This window comes from Carcharodon carcharias, chromosome 18 (assembly GCF_017639515.1).
Source record: "Carcharodon carcharias isolate sCarCar2 chromosome 18, sCarCar2.pri, whole genome shotgun sequence".
Classification (NCBI taxonomy): domain Eukaryota; kingdom Metazoa; phylum Chordata; class Chondrichthyes; order Lamniformes; family Lamnidae; genus Carcharodon; species Carcharodon carcharias.
The window spans coordinates 26,224,167-26,241,612 of NC_054484.1; the positions used below are offsets into that span (position 1 = coordinate 26,224,167).

General features: G+C 41.5%; 1 protein-coding gene across 6 annotated transcripts in view; it reads right to left on the reverse strand.

The window, feature by feature from the left end:
- Nucleotides 1-17,446, reverse strand: part of dop1b (DOP1 leucine zipper like protein B) — a 133,230-nt gene that overhangs the window by 45,141 nt on the left and 70,643 nt on the right. For 5 of the 6 annotated variants that reach the window (XR_005945888.1, XM_041211835.1, XM_041211834.1 and 2 more), the window contains 6 exons: nt 12,855-13,079; nt 11,057-11,705; nt 10,058-10,329; nt 9,018-9,170; nt 5,003-5,103; nt 3,646-3,836 (listed from right to left, as the gene is read on the reverse strand). Coding sequence is in view for 5 of the 6 variants with exons in the window: in XM_041211835.1 (XP_041067769.1) it covers nt 3,646-3,836; nt 5,003-5,103; nt 9,018-9,170; nt 10,058-10,329; nt 11,057-11,705; nt 12,855-13,079 (1,591 nt within the window). In the remaining variant the exon portion in view is untranslated. The remainder of the gene's footprint in view (nt 1-3,645; nt 3,837-5,002; nt 5,104-9,017; nt 9,171-10,057; nt 10,330-11,056; nt 11,706-12,854; nt 13,080-17,446) is intronic. The other variant, XM_041211836.1, reaches the window with a different exon arrangement.

The following is a 17,446-nucleotide window of genomic DNA, read 5'->3' on the forward strand; positions in this document are numbered from 1 at the left end:
TTTGCTAATCTTGTTCATGGTTGCAATTTGAATGGTGACTACTGGCCTCAGGACAGTTGGGCAGAGAACAGAGATGGTGTGATGGAACGGAAAAGGAGACAAAATCACTTCCTGTGACTCGTGCTGGGTGACAGTATGGGTTTGGACAGGATAAGATCCAACTCAGCAGTGATGAGTTATGTGTTTCAACAGTCTAACCTCTCGACGGCACAAGGCACAAGAGTGCCCTGACATCCAAATTCCAGTAAGAGTCATCAACTGGAAAACTACATGTATAGGTGTCAAGCAACCAAAATATCTTCGCCCACTTTGCTGAAGTGGGCACTGGGTGCAAAGCAATAATGGAAATCCATCGCTGGATCATTTATTCTTCCAATTGAAAACTGCATTGAAGATGGGGTCTTATTCAATCAGAGAGAGAAATAAAATGAAAAAGAGGTATCAACACTCAAAAATATTTTAAAGATATTGCTGGAGAGAGAGACATGTTGTCAAAGCTTTTTGTCCAGTGTTCATCAATACCAACAGTAAAGGGAATAACAATTTATACTGCATGAGGAGAGAGTGCTGATTGGTTGGCAAGTGAACTTTGATTGGTAGAGGCTGTAACAACAGCAGTACCAATTATTTACAGGCAATCTGAACTTTTTAAAGGAAGACTTTGTTTTTTAAAAAAATATAAGTAAAAACACTGAGCAAAAGATGGCTAATAATGTATAGTGACCACTTTCTGGAAAATTCCGATCTGGATAGTAATTAACTGATTGGTCCTGAGAGGACATGGAATGTTGTACCTGAAAGGTGCACAGCCGCCTTCAAACAGAAAGGGAGATAGGAAAGATGCAAAAGACTGAACTTTAATTTCCTGTGGTTGCAAAGACAAAAGACTGCCTTGCACATCTCAGCAGATGTTCAAAATCCACCTTCAGTTGATTTATATCTCAGAATGTGTAAATGGTTTGAGATGAAAAGAACATGGACTCTGGGTGTGGGTCATAGTTCTTTCCCTTCCAGAATACACAGGGGAAAATCAGTTAAAAAGCTGATGTGTGATTGTGTGTAAAAGCAAGCAGAACAACAAGAACAAGTCAGTCACCCCATTGCAGCTTACAGGCAAAGGATCTCTCTCTGTGTTGCTGGAGGCGAGGATTAGCAGAAGACACAATCTAAAGGAAATAGGACAACTTTTCAGCCACCCTGCAGAATCAAGTGTCTCTAAACTAACTGCAAAATCGCCAAAGTCAGCTCTACTGGAATCACCCAATGTACCGCCATTCACGCTTCACAAAGAAGCCAAAGGCTGACTTGCATATATTTTTCAAACTTTAATTTGGACTCTTAACTGCTCATTTCTGAAGTGTGTGTATGTGTGTGTGTATGTTGCATTTTTATTATTTTTCTCAGGTTTTAGTAGCTAATAAACTTACTCTTTCTTTCACTCAAGAAAACCTGGTTAAATTGGCTCCTTCTAAAAAAATAAATACATCGGGAAATGGATAAATGAGGGGGTTGGGGGGAGGGATCCCTTTTAAATTAACCTTGTTGCAACCAAAGGGATTGAATAAAAAGGGGTAACCAGCTCATTACTCCTCATCCGAGAGCATAACAAAATTGGAGTCCTGTTTGGGAAGTTAACAAATTGAGGGACCATGCCCTAGGACCAGTCGTCATAAGGCTTTTCTATGGAAAATGTCCCAGGGAACAGTAAACTGCCAAACCTTTGTTCAAATTCAAACCAGGCGATTGGGCAACGCTTGCTAAACAATCCTGACTGTGCTAAGAATTACACTGAAAACCAATTTAAGATTATCAGTTGGGCCTGCAGTGTGGCACACTTACACATGATAGAAGTTACATATAGTCACACATAGGGCCCTGTCCTTTGCAGAAAGAAGGAGAATATCCATGCATTTTCAGCTAAACAAAAATGTCGACGACAGCCATTCATTCCCTGGTTCATTCCCCATGGCAATGCTGTGACCAGATTCGAACCTCCTGGCTTGGCAGTTAATTGTCCCATGGTGCATTCTCCATGGCAACGCCTCCAGCAATCAGAGTCCACGTGCCAACCATTCAGCACTCTCTTCTCATGCAGTAGAAATTGTTGCTGTCTTAACATTCTTGCGAACTGTCCTGATGAGTGCAAGATGAAAAGCTTTGACAGCCTGCCTCTTTTTTCAGTGATACTCAAGTTCTGTACTACCAAATGACTATTTTAAAAATAATTTTGACATTATTGAAACTGTTGGTTACTATGGTAAAATTTCTGTATGGATCTAGCAGCAGAAACAGGAACTGTTCTGCTTGTAATACTGTATCAGTCAAGTCTCTGCTACCTTAATTTCTTCAAATAAAAAAGTAAGCTGAGAGGGGGACATAAGGAGTCTGCAAAGGCATATAGATAGGTTAAGTGAGTGAGCAAAAGTTTGGCAGACGAAGTATAATGTAGGAAAATGTGAACTTGTCCACTTTGGCAGGAAGAATAGAAAAACAATATATTATTTAAATGGAGTGACTGCAGAATTCTGTGGTACAAAGGGAACAGGGAGTCCTGGTACACAAATCACAAAAAGTTAGAATGCAATACGTCAAGTGGTTAGGAAGGCAAATGGATTTTTTTTTTAATTCTTTGATGGGATGTGGGCATCAATGGCTAGGCTAGCAATTGTTGCCCATCCCCAACTGCCCTTGAACTGAGTGGCTTGCTAGGCCATTCCAGAGGATTAAAGAGTCAACCACATTGCTGTGGGTCTGGAATCACGTGTAGGCCAGACTAGGTAAGGATGGCAGATTTCCTTCCCTAAAAGCGCATTAGTGAACTAGTTGGGTTACAAGTTCTGCTTGTAATACTGTATCAGTCAAGTCTCTGCTACCTTAATTTCTTCAAATACAAAATATTCCCTACAACACAATTAAAATAAAAGTGTAAATCTGCAGGGGCCACAACACTGGCTCCATAACCAAAACCCACTGCTAAAATTCTCTCTTCTCGATGGATAGTTCTGAGAGTGACCTGTGTAACTTTATAATAGTCAACTCACCAAAAAAAAAAATTTGAAAACATAAAATATTGGTGCGTCATATTTCTATAGCTTATAACTCAGAAAACAGTGAGTGTAAGTTAGACTAGGATAAAGCCCAACATCCTTAAAGATTACACATTTAGTTATTATTTAGCAGTTACAACACAGGCATAGGCCATTCGGCCCAACAGGCCTATACCAATGTTTATGTTCCACAAGAACATCCTCCTCATCTCTCTTCATCTAAATCCATCAACATACCATCTATACCTTTCTTCCTAGTGTGCTTATCTAGCTTCGCCTTAAATGCATCTATGCTGCTCTCCTCAGCGTATTCCACATTCTAAACTGCTCACCGGCAAACAAAACTTTGCTCGAATTCCCTGTTGGAATTATTAGTGACTATCTTATGCTTCACACTTCCAATTCTGGTCTTATCTGCAAGTGGAAATATCTTGTCCATGTCTACCTTTTCATAATCTTGAAGACTATGAGATCATCCCTGATGAAGAAAGGCAGAGTCTCATAAGTTAGCATAGCTCATTCTCCATTATATTTTTTACTAATCTTAAGATAGAGTAAATGTGGTTTTTCACTCCACAAATGCAATATTTGGTATTACCTCCCAGTACTTTCTTTTTCAGGCACAGGATGGACGTGCGTTGTGTCTTTGGGTTGAGAAGCAGCAGGAAGACCGGTTCTAGAATTCGAGCAACATCATTCAAGGAGAGGGCACGGACAAGCCAACCCTGTGCTGCTGCCCCAATCGCTCCATCAGAACAGTTCAGGCTGTCCAACACCACAAAGAGGCTCCTGAACAGAAGGATTAAACAGACACCATGAGGTTACACAGGGGTTTAAAAAGCACAGAGTAAATATTTCCATCAGCACTGTGGGTGCGCCTACACCAGGTGGACTGCAGCGGGTCAAGCCAGCAACTCGCCACCACCTTCTCAAAGGCAGTTAGGGATGGGCATGAAATGCTGGCCTTGTCAGTGACATAAACATCCCCAGAAATTACTTTCAAAAAAATGGAGCGGCTTACTTTGCTGGGGGAGGTCTTGTGACAGAGTGAGTCGTGACCCTGCCTCTAAGCCAGAAGCTCCAGGTTCAAGTCCCACCCCAGGACTTGATAGCTGAGGAATGAGAGAGCATAATGCAGCCTAACAAGTTGAGTGTCAACCTGCAAATCCTTTCAACGTATGCCAATGGCAGGCGGTAAGAGCGGGAGAGATTCCTGGTCAGCCATATGATGGAACGAACATTGGAACCTCTATCATCGCTATCCATTGCTCTAAACCACAACATGCATGCAAAATATGCATGTTGTCACAGCAATTCAGACTGCCTGAACCACCACCAGCATTTATTGCAATTTCCTCATTACCCTTGAACTGCATGGCTTACTTAGTCATTTCAGGGGACGTTTAAGAGTCAACCACATTGCTGGTAGGCCAAGCCAGTTAAGGACAGCAGAGTTCCTTCCCTAAAGGGGATTAGTGATCCAGACAGGTTTTTACAACAATCAAATGGTTGTTTCGTAGTCACCATTATTGAGACTAGCTTTCAATTCTGGATTTATTAATTGAATGCAATGATGGGATTTGAACTCTTGTCCCCAGAGCATTAGGTTGGGCCTCCAGGGTACAGTCCATTGGCATTACCGCTATGCCACCACCTCCCCCCTAATCCTGTCCTTCTCCAATATCTTGACACAACACCTTTTCCAGTATGAGTCACTGGCTAGTGAGGAAGGACTGTGACCAAACTTTCACTGCTAAGTCTTACACCACCAAACCCGACTGTAGCACACCCCTCCCGCTCCAACTCATTGCTGGCTTAGTTTTCCTTTTTATTTCCTAACGATGTTGATGCAAAGCTGCCAATTGCCTTTCCAACCCACCCTGACAATACCCACAGGAACATTTTCCCTTTAAAAAGGAAATGTACTCTTTGAAATTTCTAGATTATGACATTACCTATCAAATGAACGAGTGCAGAAGGATGTTCTGTTGCTTTGAATGTCCCGTGTAAAATGCCACAATACAGAGAACCTAAAGAGCGCTTCCAGTCGGATTCCCTGTGAGAGAAGAATAAAATCAAAGGCGAATGAGTTAGCTTTGTTCAATAACAGGAGCATCTGGATTTCATTTTTGACCCAGGAATTCAGGATTGGCAGTTTCCGAACCTATGAAACATTTGATTCTGCAGAATGCATTACCTAATCAACTGAAGATTTTGGCAGCGGTGTAAGATTACAAGTGTGAAGAGCAAGTCTAGGGTAGTACACCAATGATTTAGAGGAGATAGACCATTGCATTTTGCTCCCATCTAGTTACAGTTTTCAGGGTTGGAATATGGAATTTTCAGAGTCCCTCTTTGAGCCCATCATTAGCATCGTGGAGGCAGAATATTCCTGAAACAAAAGGCCCAAGCGTGGATCCAAACTGGTCCTCATCAGCATGTTGTCTGTGAGATGATGGCTTTTGCAGAATAGAATGAATTTCTCACATTTCGGGGATAATTCCTGACCGAGACCTGATTTTAATCAAAGGAGTCTTCCTACATCAAGCGAGGGGAGAAGGCAGAAGGACAATTTTGTGCACTGGCTGGTTTCAGAATGGAATGGATATAAGCCAAGGACTCTGCCAGACTTCTGATGTGAAAATGATGAGAAATGAAGAAAACAATTTTTTCAAACAAAAAAGGGAACTTTGATTTCATCAAGGGGAAGGGCAGCACGATGAAGCACAACTAGCCTTGCTTGCTACGGAAAAATAACCAATGCCCACTCTCCATTACAGTACAAGAATGGGGACTTCAAAATGAGAATCACAAATCAGTATCCCTCTGTCCTTTGACGCGCTTTCAGCTTGATTTCCCATGGTTATATGTAATTCAAGCCAGGAGGATATGTTAATGATTCCATTATGTAAACAGGGACGTACAAGCACGGGCTACAATCACAACTTGTAATTATATAGCACTTATAATATAGTAAATACCCCAAGGCATTTCACAGGAGCTTCATCAAACAAAATTTGGCATGAAGCCATAAAAGGAGATACTAGGACAGGTGACCGAAAGCTTGGCTAAAGAGGTAAGTTTTAAGTACTGCCTTAATGGAGACGGCATGTAGAGAAGCAAAGATGTTTAGGGAAGAAATTCCAGCACTTGGGGTTCAGGTACAGCTGCCAAACACGAAAAGAAGATCGAACAAGTCTGCCCGAGAAGCCAGAATATACCTCGGTATATACAAGGACAGATTTTTCTCCCTAAATAACAACCTGCCATATTACATAAAGATGCATTGCAAGGTTGCATTTCCCTCTATTCGCTGATCATTACTGTAGAAAAAAAGTCTTCTGCTTTCGTTTAATGAGGAATTCTAAACTGGATTGTATTCAAATATTAACAGCTGAGAAATCCTTTTACTTCTTTATGAAAGAAAACCCCAGGTAGATAGAGGATTGGTTAGCTAGCAGGAACATATGAATAAGGAGCAGGAGTAGGCCATTAGGCCCCTCGATCCTGCTCCGCCAATTAATATCACAGCTGATCGGACAGTAACCTGAAATCTGCATCCCACCTATCCCCGATAACATATCATCCCCTTGCTTACCAAGAATCTATCCACCTCTGCCTTAAAAATATCCAAAGACTCTGCTTCCACCGCCTTTTCAGGAAGAGAGTTCCAAAGACTCATAACCTTCAGAAAAAAATTTCGCCTCATCTCAGTTTTAAATGGACGCCCCCTTATTTTTATACAGTGGCCTCTAGTTCTAGGTTCCCCCACAAGGGAAAACATCCTCTCCACATCCACCCCGTCAAGTCTCCTCAGGATCTTTAATGTTTCAATGAAGGAAACAAAGTAGGCATAAATGAGTCATTTTCAGGTTGGCAGGTAATGAGTGGAGTGCCACAGGGATCTGTACTGGGCCTCAACTATTAACAATCTCTTTTAATGAAGAGACTGAATAGATGGTTGCTAAAATTGCTAATGACATAAAGATATATGGGAAAGTAAGCTGAGAGGGGGACATAAGGAGTCTGCAAAGGCATATAGATAGGTTAAGTGAGTGAGCAAAAGTTTGGCAGACGAAGTATAATGTAGGAAAATGTGAACTTGTCCACTTTGGCAGGAAGAATAGAAAAACAATATATTATTTAAATGGAGTGACTGCAGAATTCTGTGGTACAAAGGGAACAGGGAGTCCTGGTACACAAATCACAAAAAGTTAGAATGCAATACGTCAAGCGGTTAGGAAGGCAAATGGATTTTTTTTTTAATTCTTTGATGGGATGTGGGCATCACTGGCTAGGCTAGCAATTGTTGCCCATCCCCAACTGCCCTTGAACTGAGTGGCTTGCTAGGCCATTCCAGAGGATTAAAGAGTCAACCACATTGCTGTGGGTCTGGAATCACGTGTAGGCCAGACTAGGTAAGGATGGCAGATTTCCTTCCCTAAAAGCGCATTAGTGAACTAGTTGGGTTTTTACGACAAATCGATGATGGCTTCATGGTCACCATGAGACTTGTTTTCAATTCCAGATTAAATTAACAATTTAAATTCCACCAGCTGCCATGGTGGGATTTGAACCCATGTTCCAAGAGCATTAGCCCGGGATTACTGATCTAGCGACATGAGCACTAAGCCACCACCTTCCTGAAATGTTGTTGCTTATTGCAAGAGGAATGGAATATAAAAATAGGGATATTTTGCTATAGATGTACAGGGCATTGGTGAGACCACATCTGCAGCACTGTGTTCAGTTTTGGTCTCCTTAATTAACAAACAAACAAAATTACATTAGCAGTTCAGAGAAGGTTCACTCCACTAATTCCTGGAATGTGGGAGTTTTGAGGAAAGGTTGGACAGGTTGGGCCTGTAGCCACTGGAGTTTAGAAGAATGAGAGATGATCCCATTGAAATATGTAAGATCCGAAGGGGACTTGACAGGGCAGATGCTGAAAGGATGTTTCTCCTTGTGGGAGAGACTAGAATTGGGGGATACAGTTCAAAAATAAGATGGAGACAAGAAGAAATGTTTTCTGAGTGTCTTGAGTCTGTGGAGCTTTCTTCCACAGAGAAGAGTGGAGGCAGGGTCATTGAATACTTTTTAAGGCAGAGGTAGATAGATTCTTGACTAATAAGGGAGTTAAAGCACATCAGGGGTTAGAGGTGATGGGAAGAAGGTGGAATTAAAGCCACAATCAGCCATGATCTTATCGAATGGCAGGGCAGACTCAAGGGGCTGAATGGCCTACGCCTGTTCCTAAGTTGTATGTTTTTTCTATCCATATGTTTGTAGATTTACAAACATGAATCTGTAGACTAGGAACGGTCAATATTACAATTCCTAGTACAAACTCAATAAATCTGCAAGAAATGTTTGATAAAAAAAGGAAGTGAAACTGTGCCAAGTAACAAACAGTGAAACCTCAGCAACTGCAGCCAAAAAAATATACACACTTCTGAACTCTGGTAGAATAAATGAACTAATGCTAGCATTGCTTAATAGGAGGAACAACTGAACTAGTCAGCTGAGACCAACAGCAGACCTTCCTACTCCCAAAAGGTTTCCTTGTGAACTCAACATTTATATTGCAAGAATTAAAGAAGCAAATAAAACTGGGGATAAAATTTGTACTAATTCTCCAGTAAATAACTTATCACTCAGATAGCTTTGGAATAATGCCCATTCAACGTTCAATCAGACAGAAATTAAATGTAATTGGTTGAATTGGTTTTTAAATGTCACTGTTCTTAGTAACCTAATTATAGTACAATAGATTCTGTTGTCAGTCTCTGAACAACTACATAAACAGAAAAAGATAGGCTAATACATTTTTTTTAACAAGAAGTTCTTTGTCACAACGTGACTCATTTTTGATCTTGAATATTAGTACCTACTCAAAGGTTGGTTTCATTTACTCACTCTGTTTAAGGGGAACGATACAGTAACGATCGAAAAAAATAAAAGGAAGCTCACTTTATCCTTGTGAAGCAAGGCCTGGCAAATAATGTCCTCGCAAATGTTAGCAGCCGGAGCAAGGCAGTGCAATTTATAAAAGAGTTCAACAGAAGTGATGTGGTGCTCCCTGCTCTCCTTATTGAGTTGGTTCCATAACACATGTGCAACTCTCTGTTGAGAAAATTAATACAGATATATTTTAAAACAGATATCTTTATTGAATACTAAACATGAGATTTAACCCATATTTAAAAACACACATTTAAAAAGTATGTATTCATAAGATGTCCTGGAAGTATTAAGGCTACACAATCAACACAGCTATGGAACTAAATGGATAGCTACTTTCAGAGACCCAGCACAGATAATGCACTGAATGGGCTTCTGGTCTGTAATATTTAGTGATTCACTTAAAGAATGCCCTAGAGGCAAAGGAAAGCAGGGTTTTATACACATGTATTATTCACAATAGTTCGGAGGGTAGGCAGTTTTATAATTAGGAGTGTTATGAACAAAGTGTAATGGGGAAAGCGATCTGTACACGTGTAATAATTCCATGAACTGGAATCTCTGATTTTATCAGTTGCTGGTGTGCTTTCCGTGTGTGGAAAGAGATAGTGAGAGAAAGATTTTTCTTCCCCGGAAAGAGGAAAAAAAGTCATGAATAGGCTGATCCACCACCTACTGGCAACTATACGCAGGGCTTGTTTGCAGTGATGTGGGAATAGGACACACAGAAGAATTCCTCAGCTTTGATATGTCTCCAGTGTATCCATGATTCAAGAACTTCTCAAAAGTAAGTTTACACTTGCAAGTTGTTAGCATGATGTTTTTGACAAAAATAATTTGTAGTGAAAAAATAAAGTGTGAAACTTGAAACTCAATTTTTCATTGTTTCCCCAGTAATCACTCATTGATGGACTGTACCCATCAATCCTTCACCCATATGGTACGCCACTCCATAGATTCTTTATAACTAAAATTTGTATATAAGCTTGTCACAGGTGAGCAGAATTACTACAACAAATGTGTGAAATAACACTGCCCAAGTAATGTACCTGATAAAAATTGGTTCTCTCAGCCATAAGCTTCAATGTTGCTGGTGTAATGGGTGGTAAAGTCATCATCTGCAACTTCCCAAGGAATGCTCTGTATTCAGAGCTTTTGTACCGCTTGACTTTGTCTTCGATAACGAGCGCCAATGAGTGAGAGTGGTTAATCATTTCCAGCAAGGTAGATATTGCTACATTTTGTACATGGCAGTCACTGATACAGCAAGATAAAGTCATCAGCGACTTCAGCCAGAGAGGAAGGAAACCATCACCATCACCTGAAGGATTCAAGCAGAGATTGATTGCCATATCAGATGCAGCTCATTAACAAAGAAACCTTAATAACAGAATGTTGCTTTAGTGCACCAACTACCAAAAGAATATTATTTGTACCAAAATGTAATTATGGTGACAGCAGGGTGCAGGGTTTTCTTTGGTTCAATCCCTCAATCTTCTTCAGTGTCAATGGTAAGGGTCAAGATCAGCTCAAATAGCCCAGGAAGGGAGAGGGCAATAAAACATTTAAAGCAGGGCCCACTAAAAGCAGAGTTAGTTGCGAAGAACGCATCTGAGCCACCCAACTAAGATTGCCAGGTTCAGTTCCCACCATGACAGCCATACAGGGAGGGGTGGGAGCATGGGACACGGGGGAGAAAAGCTGCAATTGGCCTCAGTGTGCCTGGGCCAAGGAGGAGAAAAATTATTCAGGGTTTCCACATTTCATCATAAACTAGTGCCTGCCCTTTAAAAGTGGCAAAGGACAGGGTTGGACTTGGTCTTTATTTCAGCAGAGTCCAGTAACCTAGCAACACTCAATTTTCAGGGGCCAAACATGAAGGGCATCGTAGCACAATATGGGAGGGCACTTGGTGCCCCTGAGGCACAAACTTGCAGGAATAAATGCCTTGAGATGTGCTGTGATTAGAAGGGCGGGGGGCAGGGGAAAGAGGGGTAGAAAACGGAGAAGGGCGGTGGGGGGGGGGGGGCACTCTCACACTAGCTTACCAACATCCTGGAATGCAGACAAGTAAAATGTTTCAATCTCTTTGAAAGACAGATACATGGGAAAACTGCTACATTCCAACAGAAGCTGGCAGGTGGCGGCGAATGCCAGCCTGCAATCCTCTGTCAACTCGTCCACTTCTTGCAGCATGTGATCGACATCCCATTCCTCTTCGCCCTTCACACGCTTCTCGCCATCAAACTGCATGAAGAAACCTCGCTGCCGCTTCTTCTGTTTCGACGTTGGCGTGCGGACCGTGAAGAAATCAGACAGCATTTGTTTGAACTGCGGCACGGTGATCTGCTTTTTGTCCCACGCCTTCTTTCCCCCCTTGGTGCCCATCTTCTCATCCTCCCCCGCAACACCCTGTGCCTGGCAACTCGTCCCGAAGATGTATTTTAACGTAAAATGCGCCAGGAGCTGCTGTGTATTCTGCACGGACACTTGAATGCTGCCACTGCTCTTCCACACACCGGTGTAGTCGGAAGATATTCGTCGGCTGCTCTGGTCCTGAGGCCTCTCTGACAACATGGCACTCAATCCAATTCCACTGTCTTCAGATCGCAGTGAAGGGAAGATTGAATCTGCTCCCTCTTCCGGGCTGTGCTCTGCATCAGATACGGTTTCACTGGTTTCCTCCCGTGAGGGGCTCTGAAAATTTGCCATTAATAAGCATTGGTTGTCAGTATTAAACAAAGATATACACGCTCAGATTTTGTATTTTGGCAAAGCATTCACTTATACAGAGCCTTTAATACACCGTGAACTTAAAAGTTAGCAGAACGGATTGATCAAGCCTCGCATGCATTATAGAAAAGGAACTCAGGGCGGGGAAGAATCCCGATTAGAAAACAAACATGAGAATCATCCAGAAGACACTTTTGTCTAAATTCATAATTGAACGTGAAGTTAGCACTGGTTAACACTACTGAACAAACACAAGAAATCTGCCGAATGAGTTCTGCAGAACAATAGGTTTTGAACTCGGGGCGGTGTGTGGAGTTACACAACATATTTAGATCCACATCTCCCTACATTACACCAGTGACTACACTTCATTGGCTCTGAAGGCTCCTTAACATCCCAGGGTCATTCAGGTTCTCTCTCTCTCTCTCTTTCTTCATATTGACTTGGAGGAAGATATGACTCATATCCAAGGCTTGGTGTCAGGACAGGCTGTGTAATAACATGAAAGATTTTGAGCAGTGCCATAAAGGTAGAACTGTGAAAGCATACAAAAGAATGTGACTCCATTACTGTGGATGATGTGATCAAGTGGCAGCATGTAGGGAAGAAGGAAGAAGGGGCTGTGGATAGAGTCTGGGGGAACTGCGGTAGCGACATTGTTGAAGAAGGAACTTCTAGAATTCTTGAATATAAAGACCAGGGGTTATTCACTTAAAAATCTTATTAAGGGAGAGGTGAGGTATTAAGGTAAACTTATTTATGATGAGAGTTGTTGAAATGTGACTCTCTTTCCCCCGTGGAGACTATATTTAAGGGAGAAGTCATTGCAACTTTTAAAGAGAAAAGCGGATAAACATTTGAAATATAGAGGCTGAAATTGGATTGTAGGCAGAGAGCAAGAGAACGATTTTAGTCATGAGTCTTTGGACACCAATCAAACAAAGGAACCTAAACGGATACTTGTTTTTTCCCTCCTGTCCGTAACAACGGCACTGACACCAAATACAGTGCAGCCCTTTTAACACTCTGGCTGAGATTGGCTAACTTGCAGAGACCTGAGATGGAACTGTGGGCTTGGCTAATGTGACCACCTCTTCAACATCACAACCTTACCTCAGCTGGTCTTCGGCCATCTAGCTCAGTTTCTTGTGCACTCCTCCGTGCCTCTGTGTCCATGAATTCTGCAGGCAACTGAATTTTGCCAAGTGTCTTATAGCACATCTTCAGGCTCTTTGTGAGCTCTTGCAGACTCAGGCTTTCCATGTGCTCCATCAAAGCTTGAACAATATGACACAGCATTTGTGGAAGATACTGGGTCTGAATTTCAGAATACAGCTCCTGAAGACATAAGGTGAATATTTAAAATTAATCCACTGAAGACGATAATTTATACAAAACATTTTCGCCAACAGCTACATTGTGGGTTACATCCAACACAAATTGTGCACTGGAAATTCAGCAGAAATGCTCCTTTTATCTCCAAAAATAATTCACACAAAACTCCTGACTATTTATCTACAATCCTCTCCTTGATTCAACATTGCTCTGCTTTCCTCACCCATTGTCTCCACCTATCCACCCTGTTACCCAAGGTACACATTAAAAAAGGCATTAATAATAGTACTAGTGCACATATCAAAAAGGATAAATCAACCGTGAGCTAAAGTAGCATCTCAAAATAGCCCTTCTGACAATAGCTTCCACTGACCACCAAACCTCCACCCCCACCCACCAGCCCCATCTACATTTTCTCTCTTAATGAGCTATCATTCTCCATTGTGGGATCTTTCGAATTAAATAGAAACAGTGAGATAACAAGCCGGTCATACCTTCTGAAGACAGATCCATGGAGTAAAACATTGCAATTAAACAGAAAGAAAGAATTATATACATAAAATGGATTTATTGGCTGCATTTACGTAAATATAATCGATTTGCCTACAGTTCCTGCTGGAAAATTCCTCCAAATTTATTTTCATGGGAGGGAGACATTAAATAGGGACTGAACACGACCCCCCCTCCCGCTAGGGAGGGGAAGCACAAACAGAGATCTTACTTTACCTGGTTTAGGGATTGAATAACTAAAAACAGATGTTGCATAAAATGGAATTTGTTGAGTAGAAGCAGCTAAGTGCAAAGAGTGAACATTTGGCAGCGTTGCCATTATCACTGTTTTAGCGTCATGGACCAATAATTTTTGGGTTGCTATCTTGAGACAACAATTACCCAGCAAAGTGAACCAATGGCAAACAAAGAAAATAACATTACGTTAATCCTTTAAGGGCTACAGTAGCATCTCAGCACCATCACAACGAAGACACAATGAAGTCAAACCCAAAAATAATGGAAATGTCTGCACATATTGCTGCAAATTACATTTTTGTTTTGCAAATTGACGGGCCTGAGACCAGCAGACACTGAAATCTGGTGATCCAGGCCAAAAAAAAAGTTCCAATAAAACACAACTATGTAAAGGCACCATTGAGAGACACACACTTCATTCACATTAACTTTATGTATTACAAAGCATTTTTTTGATGGGCATTGGTTAAGGCCCTGTGGAGATGGCAAGATGAAAATCACATACAATGCACAGAAGTAGTTTTAAAGAGAATTGCCCTGCATCCTTTATTCACCAGCAGATATTTTCCCCCTAATCATTCTCCTTAATTGCACTTGTTATCAATTAAATGATATTCTACTTCTTTGAGGTTTGGATTTATTTTTCCCCTCAGTTTCAAAAAGTATTCCCTCCCTCCCACTATATTACTCCTCAACTGACATTGGCCAATAGTAACTCCAGCAAAGGCACCAACAAAGCATTCGGAAGGAATCATCATCGACTGCTTGTTCAGTAGGTTGAAGGATACATTGGAGGGGGTAGGAAAACATGAAAAAAAATGACAAAATGATCCCTTTCTGTGGTAATCTGATGTGTAATATACCTTTAAGGAGGATGTATAATGGAAGATCACATGACCGTAGTATTTAATAGCAGAGTATGGTGGGCTACCTTAGTAGTCAGCAGGATAGTCTTGAGTTAGAGTCTGTAATGCAGAGACAGTGTTTGAGTTGTAAGCACACAAGTGTAGCTGCTGAGTTCCTTTGTGAATAAATAGAATGTGTTCTACGTAAGAACCATCTGCTGATCTACTCTATGATACCAACTTGGCCATCTCGAAACAAGCGTGCAACTCGGATCCATTAGTCCAACTAAACAAGTGACCAGGATCCAACAAACTAACGATGAGGAAAAAGCAAGGAAGGGTGGGAAGAAAAGCAAGAAAAAGTGAGGAAGGAAATCAAGTGAACCAAAATCGGGCTGTTCTTTGCACAGTAACTGAGTAGAATTTCTGTCCTAATCATCGAAGCAGTCCCCTAGAAGTATGCCGCAGTGTGGAAGAATTGATCCTTCAACCCAACCATAGATGATTGGTCTCGTTATGTTGAACACCTTGTGTTCTTTATCCAAGCTAACGACATTGTGGAGGAGAAGAGGTGAGCGATCCTCTCATCCACGTGTGGGAGTAAGACCTGTGGATTGATTCAAAGTTTGATGGCACCCCATGCCCCAGATTCGAAAAGTTTTGATGACTTAGTGAGTCATTACCAGCTCAAGCCCTCGGTACAGTTTGGCCAAAGAAAAGAGTTACTTTTGGCATGTGATGCATCACCCTACATAGTGGAAGCAGTGCTCTCCCATCAAATGGACAATGGCTCAGAAAGGTTGACTGGATATGTATCAAGAACACTCAACACAGTGGAAAAGGAATACTCAGATATAGAAAAAGAAGGCCTGTCATCATCTTTGGTGTTAAGAAATTTCACCAGGTCATCATTTTACTATTGTTTTGGACCTTTGCTAGGATTATTCAGCGAGGACAAGGCTATACCACCCATAGCCTCAGCAAGAATAAGAGATGGCCATTGATCCTGGCAGCATATGAGTATACTTTTATTCACAGGCCTGGAAATCAGATTGCAAACTCTGATGCAATTCGTTGTTTATCTTTGAAAGAAAACGATGAGGATGTTCCAGTTCCTCAAGGACTCGTTTTATTATTGAACTTCTTACATTCATCACCGGTGTGTGCTAGATAGATCAGAGATTGAACAAGTCGAGACCCAGTCTTATCCAAAGTACGAGAACAAGTTCTTCATGGTTGGTCATAAGAATCTGTATCTGACGAAATAAAACTGTAATTTCACAGAAGATATGAGACAACCATCTTATTGTGGGGAGCTTGAGTGATTGTTTCTCCAAAATGACGAAAACCATTGTTAACTGAACTACACAGAGCACAATCAGGCATTTCCTGAAAGACCATAGCACCTATGGTGGCCTGGAATGGATAGAGGAATAGAGAGCTTATTGAGGAGTTGCATGCAGTGTCAGCAAGTGCAAAAGTTACCTTCAACAGCTCCGTTACACCCATGAGAGTAGTCAACAAGGCCATGGATGCGGTTACATATTGACTATGTGGGACCTTTTATGGGAACAATGTTTCTCATTATTGTTGATGCGCACTCAAAATAGATGGACATATATGAGGCGAAGTCACCAACATCTTCTGTTGGGGGGTGGGGGAGGGGGGTGCGGAGTGGGAAGGGGTCAGGGAACTCAGAAAAGTGAACATGGCCAGCATAATCGTGACAGACAGCTTACCAAAGGAGAGACGATATATGTGAAAAATTTTGGAGAAGGACCCAAGTGGGTATCAGATGAAATAAGTGCAGTGACTGGACCTCTTACCATATGAAAATGGAAGACCGAGTCATACAAGAATATAGATCGTATGAGGAGAGAAACAAAGTACCAGGAAATGATTCCCCCAGGTGTTCATGACTGCATCAATGTCTCCTGTTGAAAGAACACAGCTGAGTACAGATGTGTTTGAAGGATCGGCTGTACCTGCAAAGAGTTGAGGAAACAGATTTGTAGATGCCCACCAAAGAATCTGATGTTCGGACAACACCAGAAAAAGAGATTCCTGGCAAAGCATCTGAAGCTGTAGAGCTGAGACGTTCTACACGCATAAGGAAACCCGCAGAAAGACTGAATTTGTAATTACTTATGTGTAAATAAGTTGATATTTTGAGAAAAATTGGAATTGTAACTGTAAAAAGTATTTGAGTAAAAGGGGGAGGGATGTAGTAATCTGATGCGCGATATACCTTTAAAGAAGAATGTATAATGGAAGACCACATGATCTCATTAACCAATAGCTGAGTAGCATGGGCTACCTCAGATGTCAGTAGGGGTAGTGAGTAGTATAGAGTTAGAGTCTGTACTGAAGAGGCAGGGTTTGAGTTGAAAGCACACAAGTGTAGCTGCTGAGTTCCTTTGTAAAATAATAGAATGTGTTCTACATAAGAACCGTCTGCTGATCTACTCTGTCTATGGCACCAACTTGGCCATCCTGGAACAAGCACGCGATCCAGATCCATTAGTCCAACTAAACTAGTGACCAGGATCCAACACTTTCATTCCTAAATCCTTGTGTCCATGCTACTGTGGTGCTTGGGCCAGTGATATTGTTGTATTGTCACTTCCCAGCAACTGAATGATGTTATGCAAAATAAAAACTACTACTGGTCCCACCCAGTGTCTGGAATCAGGTACTACAACAATATAATCACTGGCTTGGTAACAGGGATAAGGTACCCGACACATCCCTACTGAATTCACTGAACCACAACTGACA